Here is a 25,837-nt window from a genome sequence, read left to right as displayed (position 1 = left end):
AAAAAATCCAACTTTAAAATGGACAAATGATTTGAATGCTTTACCAGAGAAGAGATACAGACGGCATATAAGCACATGAAAAAAAAGTTCCACATCATTAGTCCATTTTCCAGGAAAATGGAAATTAAAACTTCAGTGAGCTACCACTGTATGCCTACTAGAATGGCTAACGTTAGCAAAGGCCAATATCAAGTGCCAAGGAGGCTACAAAGCAACTAAAACTCTCCGTATTGCTGGAAGGGATGTAAAATGGTGTATGCATGTTGGAAAACAGTTTAGCAGTTTAATATAAACTTAAACATACACTTGCATACAGCCTAGCCACCCCACTCCTAGGTATTTACCCAAGTGAAACAAAAATTATGTTGACACAAAAATCTGGACATAATTACAAACAGATAAACTGAATTACATCAAAGTTGAAAACTTTTGTGCTGCAAGTGATACCATTAAGAAAGTGAAAAGACAAACCACATAATAGGAGAAAATGTTTGCAAATCATATACCTAATAAGGGACTTGTGGGCAGAATATATAAAGAATACTTACAACTCAATGGTAATAAAATAATTATAAAACAAAGGGATTTGAATAAACATTTCTTCAAAGAAGATACACAAATGACCAAACAGCACACAAGACGTTGAACATCACTAGCCTCAGCATCAAATCAAAATCACAATGAGATATCACTTCTCACCCACTAGGATGGCTAAATAGACAGTAACAAATGTTGATGAAGATGTGGAGAAACTGGGACCTTCATATGTTGTTGGTGGGAAATGAAAACTACTAGTAGTGGGAATGAATAAACAGTAGCATATCCATTTGACAAAATTTATTCAACCACTGAAATTCATGCCGATGAAGGGTTGACACAGAACTGTGGTGAGTGAAAATAGCAGGATAGAGTGCTCAGCCAGATCTCACCTGTGGGCTGCAGAGAGAAATGCCTGTGGTGGGGATCTGTGCTGTAGATGGGGGGCTGGAAGGTCTTGGGCTTAAGAGAGGCTGGGAGGGGTGGGCAGTGAATGGGGAGGGGAGTGATGCTCCCTTTGTCTGCAAGTGGTGGAGGCATTAATTCTTGGCCCCTGCCTTACCCCAGGGGATGCTCAATCTGCTGTACCCCAGCCAGTTCCCTCCAACTCATCCCCTGCTGGGCTGCAGCTCAAAGCTCCCAGGTGGCACCAGGGCACCAAGGGTAGCTTGGGTGGGAATTTAGGCCTTTCCACGGTCTTCATCAACTCTCCCAACCTTCAGCCGCTACACACACACACACACACACACACACACACACAAAAGTTAAGAGAACTTAGCAAACACACGTTCAAAACAAAGGCCCTAATGTGCACCCCCACTGCCAAAATGAATTTAGATCCCTTATAAAGAAATTCCAGCCTTTGCACTCTGGGGATAACTGGGTCCTTCTGCAGACTGTGTCTCCTTCCAAGGAGCCCAGAGAAACAGTCACATATGGGCAGCTCCTGCCCCAGAACTGCAGCTTGGCAAGAAAAACTAGAGGGTTGTAAAGAGCCCAGCCAGAAGACCTGCGTTGTGATCCTAACTCGGTCCCTCACAAGTTCCTTCGTCTCTCTGGGCCTCAGTTTCCTCTTCTGTAAAACGCGGACGTTCCTAGTATGCCAGCGGGGAGTGGCGTGAGCTCAGGTAGGTGGCAGGGCCGAGAGCAGTGCCGGACGCAGCAGGTGACCTTGATGGCTGCGGGCGAGGCCCCGGACCCTGTGAGCCTCGGCGCCCCCTTTTGACGGGAAGAAATGTGGCCAAGGCCCGGAGGCAATTGGGGCTGGCTGGGCCAGGATACCAAGGGGGGAAAAACCGCACCGCGGGCGGAGGCGCAGCCAGGGAGGGGCGGGGCTCCACCCTGAGGAGCGCGGCGAGCTCTCCAGCCCCGCCCCTGGCGGTCACGTGGGCGGCCACGTGTCCCCACCCGGAAGCGGGCCGGTTGGGTCCTGGCAGGCTGGGCGGTGTTTGGCCGCGATACGGTACGTGGGCCTCCAGCACTGTCTGTGTTCAGCCGTGGGCTGCCCGCTCCGAGGGCGGCGGGGCTTCCTCCGGGACCCCCGCGCCGCCTTCCCGGAAGCGGGGGAGCGGTCCCGCCCCCAGCCTCACCCCCGCGGCGTGGGGCCTTGGGACATTCACCTCACTTCTCCGAGCCAAAGTTTCTGCATCTACGAAGTGGGGCACAACTGCGAAGTGCCACAAGCCGGGCCTTCTTCCCCCGGTAGCTGTGAGGTTCGGGGGACTTGGGGGTGAAACTGTTGCATAAACTGTGTACAATGCGGGGCAGAGGGGAAGGCTGCCATTGGGCGGAGCAACCTTCGGGGCCTCACTCCTGGGTCCTCCAGCCCAGCAGGGGCAAGCTGTGAGGGAGTGGGCCACCCCCCGACGGGGCTGCTGGCGGGCAGGAGCCGGGACCGTAGGAGCAGTTTGCTGGGAGGGTGGTGAAAGTGGGGGGGTCGGGGGGAGCAGTTCCCCAGTTTGACTCAGTGCCATCTGGAGCTCCAGTGAGTCCTGTGTTCCCTCTTTAGAGCAGGATAGAGAGAAGAACAGTGAAATCACAAAATGACACTGGCGAGGTTCTCTTTCCAGCACACTTTTGGAATAAAAAACGTAGAACCTAATGTCCACTGAAAAGCTTTCCATTTTTCTGGGAACATGGCATTGAGGTCAATCATACGGGTGATGTAGAAAGTCTCCTTTACCCTGCACGAGATGCTGAGCCCCTGACAGCCCTTTCTTGCCTCTGACTTGCTTACAGTGTTTGGTTTTCCTAATTAAGCTCAAGCTTTATTATTGTTCCTGCCTTTTATCATCAAAATGTGAGTGATTCTGGAACCAGTTTAGTTCACCCTGTTATTTAAGGAAGGGGAGCTGGGAAATAGAATAACTACCCCCAAACTCTATGTAAGAAAGCACCTTGCTAAGGGTACACCTGCCTGGTGAGTCCGTGACTCATTACAGCACTGGTGGGAGGTGAAGCAGGAGGTTGAGGCCCAGAGAGGTTTATGTGCCTTGGCAAAGCCAGAACTAAAGCCAGATCCCCTGCGTCTTTTGTGTTGGTTTACTGCCATTCATTGCATCGTCCTAGGATACCTCCTCTCTTCCCCTGGGACTGCTTCTCTGTCTCCCTGGGATGTGCTGTTCTGTCTCTTGACAGTCATAGCAAGCTCCCTGGGGCTGCTGAGCGTGGGTTTGCTTACCATACCTTGTCTGGGAATGACCCACGGGGAAATGACAGTGCTCAGAAGGAAACAGTAGGTGGAGGTTAATGTTAGTGGACACCTGCTATGTCCAGGGACTGTGCTGGCCAGTTTCGTATTCATTGTGGGAAGGTGGGGTTGTCGGCATACATGGCACTGGGACACTTCCTGGCCACACGTAGTATAGTATGTTCTGAGCAGACTGCCTAAGGGCCAGAGAGAGACCTTTGACCACTCAGTCCTTCACCAACTTGTCCACCCCCGGGAACCGGCACCTGTTGGAACGAGAGCCTCTGCTTGCCCTCATGATCCCCCTGTTTTAAGCGTTTGCAGGACCGCGGATGCTGTGCTGCTCTCTGTGAGCCAGTCACCGAGTCAGCTGCAGCCCTTCCTGAACCTTTGGCTGTCTGGAAGCTCTGCTGTGCTCCTTGCCAAGGTAGATGATCCTGCCTGACCTGGAGCAGGTGGAGGCAGGCAGCACCCCCTCTGGGGCTGCTCGGGCCGTGGGAGGTGGACAGAGTGAGGCAGGAAGTGGACTGGGCTCTCGTGGGCTGTGCAGAGCCCTCTCATCCCCACCCCCTGCCCCAGCTCTGCATCCTGATGTCACCTTTGCCTGTGCTCTCCTTCTTCCCTTGCGTCCAAGTGGTCACCAAGGCCTGCTAAGTCTCTAAGCTGCACTTCTTGAATCAGCCCCTTCCCCTCCTGACCTCAGCCAAGGAGTGGGCCTGCATTACCCCAACCAGGACAGCGGGCCTCCGTAACCTTGACCTCCCCCATCCATGACCCACACCCCGTTTCCAGCCTACAGGGGCCCTACTGTTCTCAGCCTCCATTCTGCTGCCCACCATTCTCCAACCCATACCGTTCCTTCCCATCAGGCCAGCCCTTCGAGTCCCCAGCTTCACCAGACTCCCCTGGGAGTCCCAGAGCAGCCCCTTCCAGGCCCACCTGCCCTCATCCAGCGACCTTTTCTTCGCACTCCGTTGCTCTCCCAGTGTCTGCCTTGTGTTGAGCAATTCCATGGGAATAGGCTACATCCTTTGTTTTCCCCTGTGCTGGCAACACCGTGAGGTGAGGTGCTCTGAGTTAGAGTTGACAAACCAACTGGAGATTTGGGAGGAATTCAGTAAGTACCACTAAGCTGGTCACATGGGAATCCTGGAGAGTGTAACTGAGTCAGAGACCTTGAGATGCTATGATCCTGTTGAGGAAGTGGACGTCCACCTGTGGAAGAGTCAGAGCAGAGCTTCCTCATCCCTGTCATGTCTTAGCATGTGTGCAAGTGGTCCTGTCTGCGTGGTACACGGAGGTAAAGAAGAAGATTTGAAGCCCCTGCCTGGGGCAGGCTGCTGGCCTGAGAGCCCTGGCCTCACCAGGTGTGTTCAGGCTGCCCTGAGAGTTGAGAAGATCTGTGTCTTGCTGCACCTCAGGGGGCCAAGGTCCAGTATGGGGAGCTCTGGATTAAGATTCTACCAGTTGGTGAATAATGAAACACGTTTTGTGTAACCGCACATTGTAATGTGTAGCACAGAGGGTATGTATGTATGTGGATGTGACTGAGGAAGCAGCAGCTAAGCAAGGGTGAGAGTGAACCATGGATAAGGTCATGCAGCCTGTTTCCCCCAGAGCAGGAGCAGCTCGTGAAGGAAACTTCTGGAATGCTGAACCCACTCTCTGTGGGCTTTGAAGCTTGTCTCCTGGAGCTGTTTCTGACTTGAGGGGGAGCACATTTTTTCTGCAGTGCCCGGAGGGAGGGGCACTAGCCCCTCTGCATCCCTGACTGGGCCCTGTTGGCCCTTGTGCAGTTAACTTCGAGCCTAGATCAGGAGCTGGGTCCTTTCTTATGTTCGGGTCCAGTAGGCTGGTGGCGGGGCCGATGCTGTGGGGAGAGGGGCCGGATAACACAGGAAGGAGCCCGAGCCCTGGCGTTAGGTTTGGGTTTGGATCTGAGCTCTGCGACTTGGAAGAGGGAGTAACTGAAGATTGTACTTGATCCAGTTGCTGTGAGAGTGCCAGCAGGTGACACCAGGAAGGCCCTCGTGGTGGTGCCTGGCGCGCAGTAAGGGCCAGTAGGTGTTTGCTGGGATTATGACCCTTCTCATTTCTCAGGCCGAGTGTATGGATGTGGGACTGGAGGTGACCTTGACCTTGCTTCTCTCTGGCAGATGAAGTGCGTCTTGGTGGCCACGGAGGGCGCGGAAGTCCTCTTCTACTGGATGGACAAGGAGTTTGAAGAGAGTCTGCGGCTGAAGTTTGGGCAGTCCGAGTGTGAGGGAGCAGGGGTGAGTGCGGGGTTGGAGGGATGGACGATGGACGGGAGGGGACAGCACAGAACTACCAGGAGGCAGGGGAGCCTGTCCACCCCTCCTGGCCCAGCTCAAGGGATTAACAAAGCAGCATGTGTGGCCTGCGTCCTTTACACCCAGTTGTGCATCCTCAGAAGTCGACCCTTGATGGTCGCAAGCACAGTGACCCCCCCACCCCCAGGGCTCACTGGGCTAAATGGGGGCCGGAGGAGGAAGTAGAATTTTAATCACACAACAGAGAAATTTGATGTCATCAGTTTCCCTACCTAAAAAATTTAGCATAAGCTTAACCCATCCATGTTTATAACAGCTTTATTAAGATACAACTGACATGTTGTAAACTGAAATACTCAGAGTGTACAATTTGATGTAATTTAACATGTATACATACCTGTGATTCCATCACAAGCACTACAGTGAACGTGTCCACTGTCCCAAAAGTTTGTGCTCTTCCTTCACCTCCCTCTTGCAAGCAGCCCGCTCTCTGTCACAACAGGTGAGCTGTGTTCTACAGACTTGTATGTAAGTGAAACCATGCAGTGTGTGCTCAGTGCGGTTTTGGTCTAGCTTCTTTCACTCAGCATTGTTTTGAGACTCATCTGTGTTGTGGCATTTGTGTCGCTAGCTTTGTCCTTGTCATTGCTGAGATGTAATCCAAGTGTCCATGCACCACAGTTGGGTCATCCCTGGGAACCATACCTGGGTTGTTTCTAGTTTTCACTGTAACAAATAAAGCACTTGTGAATTTTCACATACAGATCTTTGGGTGACCATGACTTTCCCGCTTCACGGGTAAATACTCATGGTAGCAAGGCTGAATCATGTAGTTATACAGTAAACTTTCTAACAAACTGCCAAACTTCTTCCAAAAAAGTTGTCTCATTTCCTGTTCCACCAATAGTGTACGTGCGTTACTTTTCCTCCATGTTCTCGCCAACACTTGCTACAGTCGGTCTTTTTAATTTTTATTGGGTTGATTGTTTCTTATTCTTACTGAGGTTTGAGAGTTTCTTACATATTTTGGATATAATTCCTTTAGTAGATATAAGTTTTGCAAATATTTTCTTCCAGTCTGTGTCTTGTCTTTACATCCACTTCACAGAATATTTCAAAGAACAGAAGTTTTTAATTTTGATATCTCTGTTTTAACCATTTTTTGCTTTTATGAATTATGTTTTTGGTGTCACATCTAAGACATCTTTGCTCAAACCAAGGTGACAAAGGGTTTTTCCTATATTTTCTTTTGGAAATTTTATAGTTTCAGGTTTTATAGGAGGTCTAATAATCCATTTGGAATTTTGGTATATGGTATAAAGTATAGATTAAAGGTTTATTTATGTTTCCCAGTGGATATCCAGTTTAACACTTCAGTGTTACCACTCAGAGAGAGTTGTCATTTTTACTTAGATAATTTCTACTCTACATTAAAAGGAAGTAATTTATTTTGAAATTTTTTCCAGATTAATTTTGGATTAAAACCTTTTTTATCGAGGATGCTGTGGAGAGAGTCCTCACATTTCCGCAGCAACGCAGACTGGTTGCCTCGTGGTGCCTTCCTGCTCCCGTGGCCTCAGCATCAGCTGGACCAGCTCCACTTCGGCGAGTTCATTCGCCTCAGCATCCCGGACGCTCTGTTACAGTCTGTAGCAGTAAAACAGCATATCGGAGAGCATAGATGTTTCAGTGGCTTTATTTACGCTAAAAAGCGGGTCTATCTGTTAGGCTCCTTTCTTTTTTAGCAGTCAGTATATATAACTTCTTCTAATTAAGAATTTTTAAGTGTTTTAATTCTAAAGTCACTGCATCAGCTTGGTTAATTTAAGAAGCAAACTATTTGACAGTGTTCTCTTCCTCTTTATTAAAACCCTCATAAAGGAATGAACTCCTGATTTTTCAGTTCCTAAGTGGCTAATGTAAAGGAAGAGAGTCTTCAGAGTTTGTATACTGCACTTGTTTGCCTGATCCTGTAAATAACAAGAATTAACATAGAAATAGTTTTTAAATGACCCATAATTCTACAACCCCAAGCTAGTAACTCTTCTGGGTATTTTCTTGGGGTCTTTATCTTTTATATCTAGTTGGGATTATACCGCATTTACAATTTTATTTCCTGTTTTTTTTCAGTTGCTGTTATATCAAAAGCATTATTCCGTTTTGTTAAATATTTTCAAAAGCATAAATCTTAATGGAAACATTATATTCCAGTGTATGAATAAATGTGTCATCATTGATTTAACCGTTTCCCAGTATTGGACATGTATATTGCTTCTAGTTTGCTGTAACTATTGCCATAAGTAACATTTGTGCTTGAATTTTATCCCGCATTTCATTATTTCTTTATGATAAATTCCTAAAAATAGAAATATCAATGCAAAAGCCGTTCAAAGATATTATACCACTTTATAATCCCAGCAAGTGATATACAAGACTGCCCCTTTACACTCTACCTGCACCAAATATTATCATTTCCCCCCACTAAAAAAAAAATTGCTACACCTGTGCACCTACAGAATAACCTGCTGCTTTTAAAATGAATTGCTATACACAATCTAGATTTTCAAGTGACTTTTTTATTAATATAATCAGTTCATGACAGTTCAAGAAAATTGTGGTATGTGAGTAATTCATCAAACGTTTGCCTACATGGAGGGATATTCATTCAACAAATATTACTTGAGAGCCCAGTGTGTGCAAAGCAGTGAGCGTGGCAACATGGCGGGGCTCTCGTGGAACCAGGAGTGGAAAGAGGTTGAATCCACAGTGACCCGGGTAGCAAATAAACACCACAAGTCAGGAAGGGATGAGCGGTGGGAAGTTAAAAGTGGTGGGTAGGGGATGGGGAATGCCTGGGCGGGGTGGTCAGGAGAGGTGCTGTCTGAGCTAGGACCCATGGATGGTGACTGCCAGCCCCCGCAGCAGCGGGACACAGACCTTGGTTCCTGACTGTCCAGTCTGTTGGAGGAAACTACGCTCCTCGATGCCATGGCCACCACATATTTTAAATGCCATGTGGGGCCCGTTTTTCTTTTCAAGGCCAGGTCTCACTCAGCTCCTGGTAGTTAAAACTAGGACTCTGCTTTTTCCTTATTTCAGTTGAGATTCCTGAAATCAGCATTTTGCGGGTAGTCAGCTGTTTTCCTCCTGTCTTTTCGTTCCAGTGGAGAACTTGAGTTGTGAATATTCCCCTGGCTTTATCCAATTTTTATTCACAGATCTTCAGCAAATTTGTCCGCTTTCTTTTTGGTTTTGTCCATTTGTTTTGTTCCTAATTTAGCAGGCTGAGAGAATGGATGGGGGAAGAGCTTATGAAAGCTTATGTCACTGAAAAGGGAAAGTACAGAAAGATGTAAAAAGTGGGGGGAGAAATTCCTGGTCCTTCTGTTCTGTAACAGCGCTGACTTTCTTAACGTTTTTTAAATACTTTGTTTATTCTGTGCATTTGAAAATACAGAGCATTCACAGCCATTTTATTTAACATTACGTTGTATCAGAGGAATTTTCCATGTCACTGAAACACTCTAGTATTTTAGGTGCTGTATATTCTTCCGTCATTTAGATGTACTGTTGTTTATTTAACTCTTTCCCTGGTACTGGACATTTACATTCTTTCCAGTTGCTTCTCCTATAAATTCTGCTCTAGTGAACATTTCTGTGCCCACGTATCTGCCCCATCTGATTATTCTCCTTAGGATACACTCCCCAAAGGAGACTTACTGCAGCCAGGGGCATGGACTTGGGTGCATGTTGCATTCTTTCTCAGAGTTGGCCAGTCTCCATTAAATGTTCCGAACATTCATCTGTGCAGCCTAATTCCCCAACGTTTCCTTCTAGAATCAGAGTCTGAACAGCACAATTAGCTGACTGACACTCCCCAGCCCTCCTGATACCACCCAAGGTTTGGAGCACTGTCTTTTTGCCCCACTCCCTTTCTGGACAATGAGAGCTTCTCAGGTGGATCCAAAACTGTGGAGTCCCTTGATGGCAGGGCCTGAGCCTCGTCCATTCCTTCGTCCTATGTCTGGCACACTAATGTTATTTTCTATCCCCTCCAGCAGCTTCCCACCCTGGAGGACCAGCTCAGCACCCTCCTGGCCCCCGTCATCATCTCTTCCATGACGATGCTGGAGAAGCTCTCAGACACATACACCTGCTTCTCAACGGAAAATGGCAATTACCTGTATGTCCTCCACCTGGTGAGTGTGCAGCCCTGGGCCCGTGTTCCTCTCCCCTCAGCAACATGGACAGTCCGCACGCCTCTCCCTCATCTTGAACTTCAGAAGGCAGGAGCTGCATCTTAACAGCTGGGACCTGAGCCCCTCTCTCTGTCCTCAGCCATGAGGGCAGGTCAGAGGATCCCCTGGGTTGGCTGATGTCAGCCCGCTGTGCCTGCAGTTCGGAGAATGCCTGTTTATCGCCATCAATGGAGACCGCACAGAGGGTGAGGGGGACCTGCGGCAGAAGCTATGTGTGCTCAAGTACCTGTTTGAGGTGCACTTCGGGCTGGTTACCGTGGATGGCCAGATCATTCGAAAAGAGTGAGTCTCTGGGTAACTCTGCTGAGCCCTGTCTCGAGGCCCAGCAGCATGTGCCCAGCCGCTGTGATGCTGCCTGTCACGCTTTGCCCTGACTCCTGCCTGGCACCTTCCTGGGTCTCTAGCTGGCTTTTGTTGTGTGTGTGTGAAGGAAAGCGGCTGGGAAGTGAAGTGATTTGCTCAGGTGCCCACGTCCTGGTTCCGTGCCCATCCCACTCCACTCCACTCCGCCGGGGGCCACAGCCTGACACGCCCCCTCTGCACTGTATGGGCTCCCCTCAGGTATTTGGTCCTGCCATGTGAGCTCGCCTGGCTCTTACAGTGATCTCAGACTGAGCTCCTTTGACTGAAGCCAGGACAGCCAGCTTTTTCACGGCCCCTCCCGCTCTGCCCCCAGGCTGCGGCCCCCGGACCTGGAGCAGCGGGTGCAGGTTTGGGAGCACTTCCAGAGCCTGCTGTGGACCTACAGCCACCTGCGGGAGCAGGAGCAGTGTTTCGCTGTGGAGGTGACTGCTGGGTGCGGGAGTCCTCGGGCCACAGAAATGTCAGGTCAGAGGGGCCAGCAGCTTCAAGACCATGTTTTCGCACTCCCCTACCCAAGGAGTGCCTCTCAAGCTCGTACATTTCAGAGAGCTGCTCTTTCTGGCCACGGGGTGAGACAGGCACTCTGATGGGCTTCCCTGCAATGAAATAGCTAGATCCTGGATAAAGGAGACTTTTTAATGCAGGTTTTGGGCTCATAGTAAATTACGGAAATTTCTAAACATAGCTCCCTCCAACTCTGATCCTCTCCACCCCAAATTATATTGAAACTCATTGCTACTATAACTAGAGTAGAAAGTAGAGAAAAATAAGCAGCACTAAAGGCAAGATTGCCTGAGAGCAGGTGATGGTACCAACACTGCAGCCAAAAAACTAAGCCTGAGGCCAGCAGCGACACGGGGGAGCTGAGCCCAGACCTGAGGAGTTAAGGCGGTGGCTGTCATCAGTAGCACTCCCTAGCTCCCAGTAGAGACACATGGATTCTCTCTAGGTCACTGGTTCTTACACTCCGTGTGCACCAGGATCACCTGGAGGACTTGTTAGGTACAGGTTTCTGGGCCTCACTTTTCTCATTCAGTGGGGAGGTCAGGGGTAGGAGGCTCTAGAACTTGCATTTCTAACAAGTTTCCAGGTGATGCTGATGATGCTGGTCTGGGAACTACATGTTGAAAGCCAAAGCCACTGATTTAAAGGACAGATGAAGAGCAAACAAATGTGAGCTCAAAGTTAACAGCCAGATGCACAAGAAAATAATCTGCCATGAGTGAGAGTCGGAGGAGTCAATCACCAGGAGATACAGATCCCAAGGAGCTTGATATACTGGAATTATTAGGTACAGAGCATAAAATAACTAGGAAATATTTGAAGACAAAGAAGCTAGGAAAAGGCCCATATGGATATTTGAGAAATGAAAACATAATTGTTAAAATGAAAACCTCAAGGGATGGGTTAAATAGTAGATGAGACATAGCTAGAAAGAACTAGTGAACTGGAAAACGGGTCTGAAGAAATTCATTTTCACACTCCCACCCACTTACTCTTCTGATAAACATATAGTACCTGCCATATGCTGAGAGATGTGCCGGGCCCTGGGAATACAGAGGTGAATAAAGACACAGTCCCTGCCCTTGAGGGGAAATCAGCATCCACATACACTAAAAAATACGATGAACTATCCTGGGTGCTGCCATGTTGGGTTTCTCACCAGAATCCACGGTGGCACAAAGGATGGCATGGTCAGCTCTTTCTGAGGCATCAGCAAAGGCTTCCTGAAACAGGAGGTGGCCTACCGCAGTTAAGATACAATCCAAAGTCCCTCCCAAGCCTACCAGGCCCCGTGTATCTGTCGCTGCCTGTCTTTCCCCAGCCTCATCTGATGCCTGTCTCTCCTCACTCACCATGCACTGGCCACCTTGGACTTCTTTCCATTTCAAGAGCACCCTACGCTTAACTCTATCCAGCGTTGTCGTCATTAGCTACATGTGTCTATTGAACCTTTGGAGTGTGGTTAGTTCAAATTCAGTTATGCTATACATGTAAAATATACACTGGATTTTGATGACTTAGTACACAAAAAGAATGCCAAACATCCCACTAATAATGCTTTTACACCTTATGTTGAAATGATACAATTTTAGATACATCGGGTAAAATAAGTTATTAAAATTAATTTCTGTTGTTTCTTTTTACTCTTTTAATGTAGTTACTAGAGAATTTTAAACTATGCTTAGGGATTAATTAGTTGGACACCACTGCTCCAAACTCTCTCCACCTCAGGGCCCTTGCACATGCTCTTTGGCTTCGAGCGTTCACCCCCCACCTTTCTCTGACAGCGTTTCTTGTTCCCTAAATATCAGCTTAAAGGTCACCTCCTCAGGGACATTTTCTTTGAACATGCTACCCACATGGGTCTCTGCTGTTTATCTCTAGTCCAGTACTGTGTATTCCCTGCATCGCATTTATTAGCACATCCTTTGCTTCCTTGCATGTTGTCTGTCTCATCCACTAGAGTCTAGTGGCCAGACTGTAGGCCCCAGGAAGGCAGGGATGGTGCTGGTCAGAGCCTCCCTACTCCCAAACATCTGGCACATGGTGCGTGCTCAGTGTGGCCTGAGTGAAGGTACCAGCCAGCGCGGGGCTGGAGCAGGAATGGTGGGGGTGACGTGACTTCCTCTCCCTGCCCGTCACACCCAGGCTGTGGAGCGGCTAATCCACCCTCAGCTCTGCAAGCTGTGCATAGAGGCTCTGGAGCGGCATGTCATCCAAGCCATCAACACTAGCCCTAAGCGGGCCGGCGAGGAGGCCCTGCACGCCTTCCTGCTCGTGCACTCCAAGCTGCTGGCCTTCTACTCCAGGTGAGCCCGAGACCCCCAGCCCCACACCCTCACCCATTCTGAAACTCCCTTTACCTGAAAGCACCACCTCCCCAGCCAGGGAAACCTTCCAGACCCACCTCTTCCGTGAGGCCTCCTTAGATTCTTCAGTTCTTCATCCTGTCTCTGCTCACTTCTCTGAATTATTTCTTCCCAGAATGCTGTGTCAAAATTGGAATGTAGAGTTTCCTGATAGGCTGCTTGTTGGTCCCTGGTCGTTTCCCACTGGTAATTTTTTTTCAGCACAACCAAATTTTTATTTAAAAATGGATGAGTTAACTAATTTTATGTACACCTTGTGTTCCTCCAAAAAGGATGAAGTCAGCTGGCATGTTTTTAACTCCTTGAGGTCAGGGACTGTGCTCCAGGCTCCCTTAACCTGCCTGCCCCCATGCACTGCCACCTGTAGGCTGGGGTCCCTGGGGACATGCTGACCAGCTGCCTATTCTCTCTGCAGCCACAGCGCTAGCTCCCTGCGCCCAGCCGACCTCCTCGCCCTCATCCTTCTGGTTCAGGACCTATACCCCAGCGAGAGCACAGCTGAGGACAACGACACCCAGGTCTCAGGGCAACCCTCTGGGCAGCGAGAGGCCATCAGGAAGGTGGCTCAGAAAACCAGTCTGAAGAGGGCTGGGCAGGCTGCCTGGGGACTGTGTGGTTTCCAAGTCACGATTCTGGGCGTGTGGTTGGGCATTACTTTTTTCCAGCTGCTTTTCCATGTAAGGGGAATTCTAGAAGGCACTTGGTGTAGGGGTTAAAAGTGCAGATTTTTGGAGTCAGGTAGTCCCAGCTTCAGCACTTAGCTGTGTTTGCTATGCAAGTATTTGCCCCATCGGAGCCCCAGTTCCCTCATCTGTGCAATGGGACAGTGATGGCACCTGCCTCTCAAGGTGGTTGTGAGGAAAAGCGGAGACAGTTTACCTAGAGCCCAGCAGTGCCTGGGGCGTAGCGGACGCTCAGTAAGTGCTCCCGCCACGGTCACCGCGCCGCCTCCTCATCGTCAGTGGTGGAGTAGCAGTGGTCTGGATACCAGTGTTGAAATTTGTAGAATTTCAGTGGTTCCAGAGAAAGACTAGAACTGAAACATCCCTGGAAAGTGAGGACACACGCCCAGGGCTGCGTGAGGGAGTGGGGCGCGGGGGTCGGAGGGCCCTGCGTGGTCCTCTGCTCTGAGGGCTGTGCTGTGAAGTGCTGGGAGGCCGAGGACCCGCCGGGAGGAGTGCTTTAACTAGCATCTCTGTGCCTGTCACAGCCCTCCCCACGCAGGCCCCAGAGCAGCCAGAGCATCCCCGTGCAGCAGGCCTGGAGCTCTTGTTCTGCAGACCCAACCAGGAGGAGCTCTGCAGGGACCGTATGTGCTGCGTACCACGTGGAGGAGAGGGGATGCTCGGCCTCTCCTGGGAGAGCAGGGAGCAGGGTTGAGCCTGCTAGGGTAGCCTCTCTGAGTCCTCAGTCCAGCTGCCCCTTCTCCCTTGCAGGAGACAGACAGCTTCTCCCCCGCTGAGGAGTACTTCACACCAGCTCCTTCCCCCGGGGAGCAGAGTTCAGGTGAGACCTGGAGGGGAGTGGGGGGAGGGGAGGAGGCAGGTGCCAGTTGGCAGCCCCTGGAACCTGTCTTAGGGTTCAGGGGATCCTCATGCCTTGTACGGGCCCAGGCACGGACACCCAGATTCCTAGACCCCAGGACGCTGCCTGCAGCAGCCCCTCTGTCTACCCCGCCATCTCCAGCTTGAATTCAAGGACTATTAAGGCCACTCAAATGATCCCTACAACATTTTATGACAAATTGATTTCATTTAAAAATTTATCTCTCGAGTGTGTACCCTCTGCCTCTTTCTTTTTGTAACTAATGGGTAATCAGCTAATAAGTAATAATCACTTCATTTCAAGTGCAGTGATTTAAAATATAAATAATAATCTCTAGTTAATACCTTATCTGTTTTTCCTAAGTATATGGGTAAGCAATAAAGAGAAACTAAAAATATTCAAAATGTTATTAACAGAAGAGGAGCCTGGGGCCCAAGACCATGTGCCGGCTCCTCCATCTTGTACATGTCTCTGGGGCCTCTGTTCTCTGAGCGCTCCATGAGCCCAGAACACATTGGAAAGCGCTGCTTTGGGATAATGGCTGAAGTTCCTTTTTCTTCTTACTGCTCCCTTCCTCATTCCTCCTCTTGGCTCCTCTCTCAGTGGTTAGTTTTTTTATGCCTCAGAGCTGTGAGTAACACTGTTCCGTAGGGCACGGAACTCACCACTTATAAATGGCTTGTGTTACATTCATCCATTTGTAAATCAGGTGCTTGAAACATAGAGGCATCCCCAGAAAAAACATGATTATAAATGATAGTTATTTGCAATGAAATATATGAGAGAACAGTGTTATCACAAACCTATAATACTTCAAATATGCAGTTGGTTCGGTGGGTTTTGTGAGCTGTACTTGGAACGGAAATCTAGTTCAGTTCCCAGCACGTAGTAGGTGCTCAGTACAAATTTGCTGATTGACGCAATGAGTAGAGACTGTAGACCCACCATGTGTGCTGCCTCCCAGTGAAGAGGCACCGTTATAGTCAGGGAGGGGCCCCGAGGGCGAGTCGAGGCAGGAACAAGGAGGGGTTTGGGGTTGCTGAGGAGCGGGCTGAGGGACGCGCCCCACCACTGCCAGGTGCATCCTCAGGGCTCGCTCCTCCTCCCCTGCCCAGGCTGCTGGAGCTCTGCTACTGCACAGCTGGCCCTGTGCTTGCCAGCTTGGGGCAGGATGAGAAGGGGAGGGATCTCTAGCCCACAGGAACACCTTCGCCCCGCCAGGTGCTGTGAGCCACGGATGGGGCGAGGCTGTCTCTGCTCCGCCCTCCCCTGCTCACAGGCTGTTGGGCTACTGTTTACATTTCCCCATTATTTATGCTGTGTTATTACCTGTGGCCTGCAGGTAGCACCGTCTGGCTGGAGGAGGGCACCCCACCCACTGATGCTTCCCAGGTCCAGGTGAGTTTCTCCTGGGGGTTGGGGTGTTCTGCCAGCGCACCAGCTGGTCTGAGATGCTGCAGTGAGCACCGGGGACTCTGAGGGGCTTTCCTGGGCTCTCTCCACCAGCGCTGGCCTTCCTCGTGCCATCTCAGCGCTGGCCAGTGCAGGGCACAGAGCTCAGCCAGAGGCAGGAGCTGGCAGCGTGGTGGGTGAGGGTGACCTCCTCTCCCAGACACCAGCCTTCCCTCCCGAGAAAAGAAATAAAAATCACTCTCAATCCCAACCCCAGATATTAATTAATATTAAGATTTGGTGGGTATTTCCTTCTAGTCTTTCCTGATTTTATGTACATTTATGTGTACACACACACACCACATACGTATTTTTTTCTTGCCAAATATAAATCCTAATGTACTTCATTATTCTTTTTTTTCTGAGCATTTTCCCATTGACTCAGCATTCTTAAAGAGTGTGGTTTTTAATAACTGTTCAGAGTGCATCCTGTGCCTACGTTATTATTTATTCAGCAAATTCCTGGAACAACTAAGTGCACCGTGTCCAGTCTCTGCCGTCGTCATGACTGCCATGACATCCTCACAGAGACGTTTCTGTGGCATCTCCAACGAGTTCCTTAATTCCCTGCTCTTGCTTGCTGAGACTTTCCTTACTCAGAGCCCTCGTCAGGCTGGAGTATTGCGCAGTTAGTCACATTGTGCCTCACTTACCCCCTGGGATGGCTGTGGGGATGTCCTGAGGGTGGTGAAATGACAGAATGTTGAGCAACTTTAAATGCCTTCAGGTATGTGAAGTCGTTGGGGAGCCGCCCCATCTGCTCTTCCCACCTTTCCTGACCCTTCCTACCCACCACCACCCGAGTGCCCTCCAGTCCTGACTCCAGGGAGAGGGGCCCTGAAGATGTTGGAGAGAGACAGACAGCAGAACGGGAGCTGCCAGGGCAGCCTCAGCGGAGTGCGGGAACTTAGGAACTGAGAATTCTTGGAGCTGGGGAAGTTCATTCCTTGTTCATGGGGAGCCAGCAGGCAGCCGTGGGTGGACCAGGCATGAGGAGGAGGCCAATGGCGGCCCTACCCCCTCCCGGCGACAGCTCCTCTTCCTCTGCAGGTGGCTGAGGACACCCTCCAGACGCTGGTCCCTCACTCCCCAGGACCTTCCAGCCCCAGAAGGATTTTCCTAGACACCAGTGTGAAGGAGAACTACTGCCCCATGGTACCCCACACCATGTACTGCCTGCCTCTTTGGCCGGGCATCAACATGGTGGTCCTGACAAAGGTACGAGCGCCCTACACCTGCCCCAGCGACACCCAGGCCTTGATGCCTTCTCCACAGCTGCCTCTGTTCACCTTGCCTCACTCTCCTTCCCTTAGGGTCCCAACACGCCCCTGGCCCTGGTCCTGTACCAGCTGCTGGATGGATTTTCCCTCCTGGAGAAGAAGCTGAAGGAGGGGCAGGAGGTGGGGAGCACCCTGCGGTCCCATCCCCTCATGGGGGACCTGCGCCAGAGGATGGACAAGTTCGTCAAGAGTCGAGGTGGACAAGAGCTTCAGGTGAGATGCAGGCCCTGCACACCCCACCTGGGGGAGAGGAGGCAGGGCCTGTTCTGTCTGCACCAGATCTGGCCAAGGCTCTGGGAGCTGCCCACCCCCGCCCCACCATAGCTTTGTGGTCCTTGTTTCCCCCACTAGGAAACCATAACAGAAACTTACCACGGTGACACTTGACGTTTCTAAAGCATTCTTACATAACTTTGGCAGAGCACAAGTTATGGCTTTCATGTTGTAGGTGAGGAAACCAGGGCTCAGCAGACGGTGACTTGGCCAAGTTTGCTTGGCTGGTGAGCAGTGAAGCCAGAGCCCAACCCTAGGACTCAGTGGCTGCCAGCAGCCTGCCTGTGGGGCCCCTTGCCGCATGGCTGGTCTCACAGAAGTGCAGGACACAGCAAGGCCACTCTACCTGAGGGGGGCTTAGAGAGGCCAAGACACAAGGGCACACATAAGCAGTAGGAAACAGGGCCCACTCTGGGCGGGAGCCTAGAAGGGAGCTCGTGAGGATAGAACTGGGCTGAGATCTGGGGCCGCTCGCATAGCTGGCGGGGCATGGGTCTGTTTGAGGAACTGAGACTCACTGCGGCTGGAGTTGGTCTGGAAACGAGCAGAGGGATTAGAAAAGGCAGACCAAGCGACTGAAGGCCAGACCCAGACAGACCGATCAGTCCACAGCCGCTCAGCACCTGCGGTGCCTGGGTGCCCCCGTGAGCACGTTAGGATGCAGAGTTCCCCTTAAGGGAACCACGCGGGGCTCCTCCTCAGCACTCCAGCCCTTGCCTGCCCTGCCCCTCCTGGGAGGCACGTACCTGTCCCTCTGACAGCACTGGTCTGCGGTGTCTGCCAGCCCGGCAGTGAGCCCAGAACTTGGCACACAGGGACCGCTCTTTCAATAAGTACCTGCTGAGTGAATAGACTGTGGGGTGCGGTGGGGCACAGGGTGTGGGGGGACCTGCCGGAGACCCAGCTTGGCCAGGGACAGCACAGCAATGCTGGGCCTAAATAAGCTGTGGAGGCAGGGGGCCTTTCATGGTCTGACATGGGGTCTCCCCAGACCTCACTGTGGGAACGTTGTCGGGAAGCTGCCTGTCACCTGTCCTCCTCACAGAGCACCTGGCTGGAGTTCAAGACCAAGGCCTTCTCCAGAAGTGAGCCCGGATCGTCCTGGGAGTGAGTGGTGGGCTCTGAGGATGAGGTGGGGGCATCATTGGACGGGGGTGAGTTTCCTCCAGGCCCAGAGGGAGAGGATGCTCGGGAAGGAGCTTCTGAGGGCAGAGGGGTCCCGGAGGGTGTGCCCAGCCCATGGATGCTGGGGGGAGGCTGGGCAGAGAGGACGGAGGTTGAGGAGCAGGGACCTGAGGACCCCATGTCAGGCAGAGGCCTGGCTTCCGGGCCGGCTTCAGCACAGAACCAAGCAAGGCACTGCCCCTCATTTCTCTGGAAAATAAACCATGAAGTTGGACGAGCTTCCAGGTACTCAGAGCATCATGCTAAGGGAGAGCTGGGAAGCTGCCTCCCAGCTCAGTGAGGGCGAGGGTATGCTTCATCAGCTGTGTCCTCAGTCCAGGAGCGGGGCAACTGCACAGGATAAGCGCCCTCCTAGGGCCCTTCCTGCGGTGACATCGCACCTCCCGTGCCCAGGCTGCTCCAGGCTTGCAGGAGGGTGAAGCGGCAGCTCTGCACCATCTACCGTCTGAGCTTCCTGGCCGCGGCTCCGGGCCGGGGAGGCCCCCACCTGCCCCAGCACCTGCAGGACCGGGTCCAGACCCTCATGCAGTAAGTGCGGGTGTGGCCCCTCAGTGGCCAGGGCAGGAGTATGGGGCCCACTTCACCTGCTCCCCTGCTTCCTTGGCAGAGAAAAGCTGACCGATTGGAAGGACTTCTTGCTGGTGAAGAGCAGGAGGAACGTCACCATGGTGTCATATCCTGATTCCCCAGCCTGGAGCCGGCACAGGAAAGCGCCTCAGGCTGCCTGTCTCCTGTACCTGCTCCTTTGAAGGACTGTGGCTTTGAGAAAAGAGCACATGCATTTCACCATCTGTTTCCTTTCTCTGAAGGAAAATGATAGCAAATAGTGTCCAAGGTGCCTTATCAGTAGGAACCCTCCACGGCTGAAATTTTGGAAATTCTAGCTGTCCCAAGGTCACTTCCAGAAGCCACAGACATCGTTGATGTCGGTGTCATCCAGCCAGCGAAGTGGCAGCAGGTATCCCACAAGGGGCGGGGCCCTGAGGTCAGGTAGGTTTGAGGGGCCACGTCCTCCTTTGTAGGGGTCACAGTATTATGGTGGAGTGTGAAGGCTCTGAGAAGGCCTGCAGTAAATAGGTTTATTTTCCTCTGTTTAAAAAACTGTCTCTAAGACTTAGAGCTTTTATTACAGATCGCTAATTTTATCAAATACTGATTTTCCCTGGAACTTTACATAAAGTTGCTTTTTCTGTATTAAAATCTCTAAAGGGTCTGGCCTCCAGTCTCCTAAAACTTCAGTTGCCAGTGTGCAGGTGAAAGGGATGGCAGAGGGCCTTATTAGCCACCAGCCACTGCCCTTCCACGGCTGTATGTCCCGTCTCAAGTGGGAACCTTCCAGCCTCTCAAGACGAAGGGTAGCAGTGCGCCAGGCAGGTGACGTGAGTTGGGCGGTCAGCTAGGCTCACTCACTAGCTCTGTAACCCTCCTCTCACACTAGCCTCACCGTGTATGTAGCTTAAACTCATCCCTCGTGAAAATGGTAAAATATGAACATACAGTGTTCCTGTTGGGACCACAAGTCCCTGCATTAAATGTGCCAGTGCCAAGGATCCATTGTGCTTGCATCTTAGATCTTCTCGGGGTTGGGGATTCAGAGGTAAAGAGATCTGGGAAAGAGGGGGTCCTGGAGAGTTGGCCGACAAGGAAACCTGTGAGGAGGGGCAGGTGTGGCAGGCCTGGCCTCCGACTCACTGCTTAGCCTCGCCAGCAGCCTAGGCTGAGGACAGAGAAGCTCCCTCCCTGGTTCTGGCTTTACAAGCACCTTAACTCAGACCCCCACCTACCTGGAAGACTTCCCAGGCCTGGTGCATTTCATCTACGTGGACCGCACAACTGGCCAGATGGTGGCCCCTTCCCTCAGCAGCAGTGAGAGGACCTCATCGGAGCTGGGCAAGGGGCCCCTGGCCACCTTCGTCAGAACCAAGGTAACCTCTGCCCGGCGGGACACTCTCCCTGAGCATCAGACGGGGTGTGCTGACCCCTGCGCTCGGGGCTCCCGGGAGGCTCTGAGCACCCCCCACCTTAGTCTTAGCACACTCTTCCTGATGTCTGTGCCCTGCAATGTAGGCTTCTAAAAATAGTGTCTCATCTTTGTCACCCTGGGGCCCCAGCCAGCATGCAGGGCCACTCGGGCCTCAGTCCATGTCGGGCCCCTTCCTGGGTCAGCAGGTCAGGGGGGAATGGCCAGGGCCTAACACAGTGCCTGGCGTAAATGAATGCTCAATAAGTATTTGTTACTAAAAGAGAAAGAAGAAGCACGGGTTGATCGATTTGAGTATCAAAATGTAAAACTAGGTAGTTTCTACAAAGAAACAATCTCTGAAGTTTCTTGTATCCTGCTTGGTTCTTCATGGCAAACTAGAATTTTGTAGGGGGAGGAGGGAGGACCTCTGCCACTTTCTAAAAAACTACACATATTTTATATACATATAAAATATATATTCTTCTATTGCATATATAATATATGTTATGTTATATAATTATGGGGTGTTATTTGCACATGTAATACATGCAGTGTAATTTTTGTATGTACAGACGCCCGTGTTGGAGGCCCAGCTCTGCCCCTCACTGACTCCATGGCTGGGGTATTGCTGAGTCTAAGCTGCAGTTTCCCCATCTGTGAAAGAGGATAGGAACACTACCGACGTCACAGAATTATTGCACAGGTTCCAGGTGCATGTGTGATACGAGTAAAACCCTTAGACCAGCGTGCGGCGCAGCATGCAGCTGCAGCTGGTTGAGCATTGCCTGGTACCACCCGCACCAGCATCTCTTTGTTTCTGGAGACAGCTGAGGTTCACCTGGGTACTTTTCTGTTCATTGTTTTTCTGTGCAGTTGGTTGTAGTTGAGATCATTCTGTGTATGCAGTTGTGTTCACCACATTTTCCCTTCACCTTATATCTGGTGCATTTCCTCATGTCATTAATTCTTTATCACCGTAATTTTCACCAGGTCCACAATAGTCCATCATGCGAACGTAGCGTCATTTGCTCAGCCATTTTCCCTGCATTGAACATTTAGATTGTTGCCAAGCTTTCACTGTTATAAATAATTCTGCAGCACACACCTTTGGGCATACATCCTTGTCCTCATCTCTGGTTCTTTTCTCAATATGAATTCCCAGAAATGGAATTATGAAGTCAAGTGGGAGGAATGTTTTTAAGGTTATTGATACATGTTGTCAAATGGCTTTCCTGAAAAATAGAGCAAACCCACGTATTTGTTTGCAGTTTTAACTGGACATTACGTGTGGTCAGGTTTGGAATGGCCTGTGTACGCCTTCCACTAAGCTTTTTGGTGCGAGCTCACCAGGCCTTTCCCAGCCCTGAGAGGTAGGGGAGCAGATCCGTCCCAGCTCCAGCTTCCCTTGGGCCATTCATGGCAGCAACAGAAGGCCTTGAATTAAGCAGGAGGACATCGCACAGGGGATCTGAGGCACGTTGTCCCTCGGTCACTGTCTTCCGTCCTTCCCCTTGGTGAGCCCTAGTTCAAACCACAGCCCAGAGCAGAGGACGTGCCTGGATCAGGGTACTCTGTACATTGAAACACTTTCCCAGCACTTTCCTGGCATAGAGCCTGGGCCAGAGATCCCCAGCTCTGGGGGGCCATGTAAGTGGCTGGAGGGATTCCAGGTGGTCACACCCTCATCTCCTCTTGTGTCCCTGACTGTTTTCTGGCCTGAATGCTGAATTTACTGCTTCACTGCTTGTGTGTATAGTAAAGGTACATAAGGTGTTTTTACATATATTTTGTTGTCATGGTAACTGGAGGGGTAGGTCGTCCATCCAGCCATCCACCCATCCAATATCCACTTATTATTAGGCTCCTGGTCTGAGCAAGGCCGTGCTTAGGCGCTAAGGAAGATGAGCAGGAGAGGCCCCTGCCTTCAAGGAGCCCCTCCTCTGAGTGCTTTTCTTCCCTCGGGATTTGAGAGCCTGAGCCCATCCTGCCGTTTCTGAGCGGGCCGACCTGCAGGCCCCGGACACGAGCACTCCCCCTTCTCCCCAGGTCTGGGCTCTGATCCGGCTGGCGCGCAGATACCTGCAGAAGGGCTACACCACGCTGCTGTTCCGGGAGGGCGACTTCTACTGCTCCTACTTCCTGTGGTTCGAGAATGAGATGGTGCGTGTGGCCAGGCCCCGGCAGGACGGCCCTGAAATGCTTTCCTTTCCTGTAACTCTTGGATCCCTTTCTCCTGGATTCTGTTCAGTCTGTCTCTCCATCTCTTCTCGTCTCTGGTGGAGCTGACAGGTAAGCCCCGCTGGTTGGGACCCAGAGCTCAGAGGTCCCATTTGCATGTGGGCTTTGTGATCCCTCCGCCCAGCTGTCTGAATACCTCATGCCCAGGTTCCCAGTGGTGTCCAGGTAACATGTGAACAGACAGACACAGGCCCCACATGAGAGGGCTGCTCCGCCCGCTTTCCCCGCTGGTGCTTCGGCATCATCAGCCTCGCTCACAAAGCCAGGCTCCCTGTTCCCATGTTGGAGGTGGACAAACCGAGGCTCAGAGCACTTAGCCAACCTGCCCAACATGAAGCTGGCAGGACGGCCCAGGTCTCTTGCCTCCCGCCCTGTCACTACAGTCTGAGCACAGGTCCTGGGAGTGTGTGTGCATCCTCCCGGCCCTTCCCACTGTCCCTCTGTCTCGATGACTCTGTCTCTCTCCTCTCTCCTCTGCTTTCCTTATCTGTGTCTCTTTGTTTTCCCCTATTCCTGCTCTCTGAGGGCCATTACTTCTCCCTGTCACGTTCCCTTGGTCCCTGTCTTGTCACCTCCCCGGCTCATGCCCTGCCGCCTCTCTGCTCTGGGCAGCGAGCCCTCCTTCCTCTCAGCCCGAGGTCACAGCCTGTCCCTTTCCATGGTGCCGCGTAGCCAGTTCAGTCTCTCACCACCATTCTCTCAGCCTCACGCCCACACAGCCTGCGTCACTGACCCCATCTCACAGCCGGAGTCGCTGATGCCTTAGAGCTCAAACACTGTGGCCAGGGCCCCCGAGGTCCTGAGTGATGATGTCAGAGCCCAGGCTCAGCTCTGCTGACCTGTAGGCTCCCTTCCTGGCTCTGTGCCTTCCTCAGAGGCGCCCAGGATATGGGGTGACCGTCACATTAGTTTCTAGGGAGAAGCAGGGCTACGTGTGTGTGGCTGGCCCCATGGGGTAAAAGGTAATAGAAATAGAGCCGTGGGGCTGGGAGACGAGGTGTGAAGTCTGGCTGCACCTGTGCCTTCTGAGCGGCCACTGAACACTGCCGAGTCCTCCTCTCCCCGCCAGGGCGCGCCTCGCCTTGCCCGGTGAGCACAGCCCCGAGGAGCCCCGTGACTGGCCTGGCGCCTGGTGGGAGCCCCACGGAGCTTGAGTCCCTTCCCCGCCATATCCTACCCTCGGAATCCGTTGCTTTCGGAGAGAGACACGGCCTCTTGGTAACGCTTTGCTCTTCACGGCACCTCCCCGGGTCGCCCTCCCACCCACAGGCCTGTTGCTGACCCAGGGCCACTGGTTGATGGGAATGAGAGCTAGCGTGCGCCGGGCACTATGCTCGGAACGCTGTATCCGAGACTTCTGACGTCCGTTGGGAGATCATTGCTTCTTCCACTTCACAGGAGAGAGACAAGTTAAAAAGAGGTGCACGCATTTCCCAGCACCAAGCACACGCCAAGTGGGGCTCGGACCCGGTGCCTCTGACTCGGGTCCATGTTCTTCCTGCCACTCCCACCGCCTCCCCACTCACGATGCTCCTCCTCCTCCCCCAGGGCTACAAACTCCAGATAATTGATGTGCCCGTCCTGTCTGACGACGCGGCTCCCGTGGGCATGCTGGGAGGAGACTACTACAGGTGGGGCCGGGGCCGGGGCTGGGTGGTGGGTGATAAGGGCCAGTTCCCACTGAGGGAGCGCTCCTCCCCCGGGAATGCCCTCCACCCCGGCCCCACTCGCGAGGGCATTCAGTGAGAGGAAGAGAGTGGTGGGTCCCCGGGTCTCCTGCCCTGCTGCCTCCTGACGGGCTTGTGCCAGCAGTGTTTGCAAATGCCTGTGCTGGCCTCCTGAAGACCTTCCCTGCGGCTCTGTGGTGCCCCCAGGCTGGGTACTGCTGTCCAGCAGACCCCACTCCAGGACCGAGAGCCCAAAGGGGTGGGTGTGTCGGCCTGGGGCTGAGCCCCGTAAGGTGCGGTCAGGAGGGGCAGGGAAGGCCTAATGAGGTGACCTAGTGCCCGTGCGCGGGGCCAGGAGAGACCCCTGGCCTTGGGAGGAGCGCCGTGGCTCCCTCCTGAATCCTGTCTCCCCCTCCTCCCCCAGGAAGCTCCTGCGCTACTACAGCAAAGGCCACCCGGCCGAGGCTGTCAGGTGTCACGAGCTGCTGGCCCTCCACCTGTCCGTCATCCCCGTGGACGTGCTGGTGCAGCAGGCCGGGGAGCTGGCCCGACGCCTGGGGGAGGCTTCCCATGTCCCCCTGCTCTAGGCCAGGGCGGAGCGTCCCCCGTGTGGTCTGCCTGCACACCTCGGTGCTCCAGGCCCACCCTGCTGGCAGACATCCCCATGGCAGGAGCCTCCTCTTGTCCACAGCAGCCTTCCGAGGATGGACCAGCCCCCATGACAGCCCCAGGATTTCTTAAAGAAACTCCACTGAGACCAGCCTCCATTCTGGCAAGCAAACCCCCAAATCCTTCACTCTGGAGGAGGAGGCCAGAGGGTTCCTTTGGTCTCCTTAGAACAGCAGAGGAGGTCCCTGTGCCTGCATGTGTCCACTGTTCTTGGAGTGCAGAAGCTCCATCCAGAAGCCGGTTCCCTCCCCAAATGGAAGGTGCTCCCCTGGCTGGGTTGATCCAGCTGCCACTTCCTCTCTGCAGCTCTGGGCAGGTTTCCTCACCTCTAAACCTGTCTCCCCACACTCAGAGTGACAGCACCCCCCTCTCAGGGTGGTCATGGGGCTGCCAGACATGGGGCAGGTGGTCAATAAATGCTGGTTACTGTTACTGTTACTGTTGAAGCCACACATGCCGTCCTTTGTGCTGATGAGCACTGGCAAATCCTGGCCTCTCCGTGTCCTTCTCTGTTCTCGGGTCCTGCCCCAGCCCCGCCACAAGTTCATGTCAC

The 25,837-nt window shown here is 52.3% G+C and overlaps 1 protein-coding gene across 12 annotated transcripts; it reads left to right on the top strand.

Annotated features, from left to right (window-relative positions):
- The first annotated feature begins 1,922 nt into the window (after window positions 1-1,922).
- On the top strand, window positions 1,923-25,722 carry HPS1 (HPS1 biogenesis of lysosomal organelles complex 3 subunit 1). Of its 12 annotated transcripts, none has more exons than XM_072971738.1 (20): window positions 1,923-1,999; window positions 3,542-3,653; window positions 5,383-5,499; window positions 9,579-9,716; window positions 9,916-10,058; window positions 10,453-10,561; window positions 12,792-12,952; window positions 13,428-13,530; window positions 14,223-14,321; window positions 14,449-14,518; window positions 15,900-15,955; window positions 17,060-17,227; window positions 17,323-17,502; window positions 18,608-18,669; window positions 19,141-19,275; window positions 19,355-19,420; window positions 20,528-20,672; window positions 22,757-22,870; window positions 24,497-24,579; window positions 25,040-25,722. In XM_072971738.1, exons 3-20 carry the CDS (start codon window positions 5,383-5,385, stop codon window positions 25,200-25,202), a joined length of 2,112 nt encoding a protein of 703 aa, XP_072827839.1. In that variant the 5' UTR covers window positions 1,923-1,999; window positions 3,542-3,653; the 3' UTR covers window positions 25,203-25,722. The 12 variants fall into 12 exon arrangements, with proteins under 12 accessions (XP_072827839.1, XP_072827832.1, XP_072827843.1 ...); XM_072971731.1 differs by having other exon boundaries at window positions 9,576-9,716; XM_072971733.1 differs by having other exon boundaries at window positions 1,932-1,999; window positions 3,551-3,653; window positions 9,576-9,716.
- The last annotated feature ends 115 nt before the right edge of the window (window positions 25,723-25,837 follow it).

The sequence above is a fragment of the Vicugna pacos genome, chromosome 11, assembly GCF_048564905.1.
Source record: "Vicugna pacos chromosome 11, VicPac4, whole genome shotgun sequence".
Lineage (NCBI taxonomy): Eukaryota > Metazoa > Chordata > Mammalia > Artiodactyla > Camelidae > Vicugna > Vicugna pacos.
This window is presented reverse-complemented; position numbering and strand designations above follow the sequence as displayed.

Coding starts and splice junctions, on each gene's coding strand:
- HPS1 (XM_072971731.1), top strand. CDS start 5,383: ATGAAGTGCGTCTTGGTGGCCACGGAGGGCGCGGAAGTCCTCTTCTAC. Junction 9,717..9,915: donor ACCTGTATGTCCTCCACCTG/GTGAGTGTGCAG, acceptor CTGTGCCTGCAG/TTCGGAGAATGCCTGTTTAT. Junction 12,953..13,427: donor CTGCTGGCCTTCTACTCCAG/GTGAGCCCGAGA, acceptor TTCTCTCTGCAG/CCACAGCGCTAGCTCCCTGC.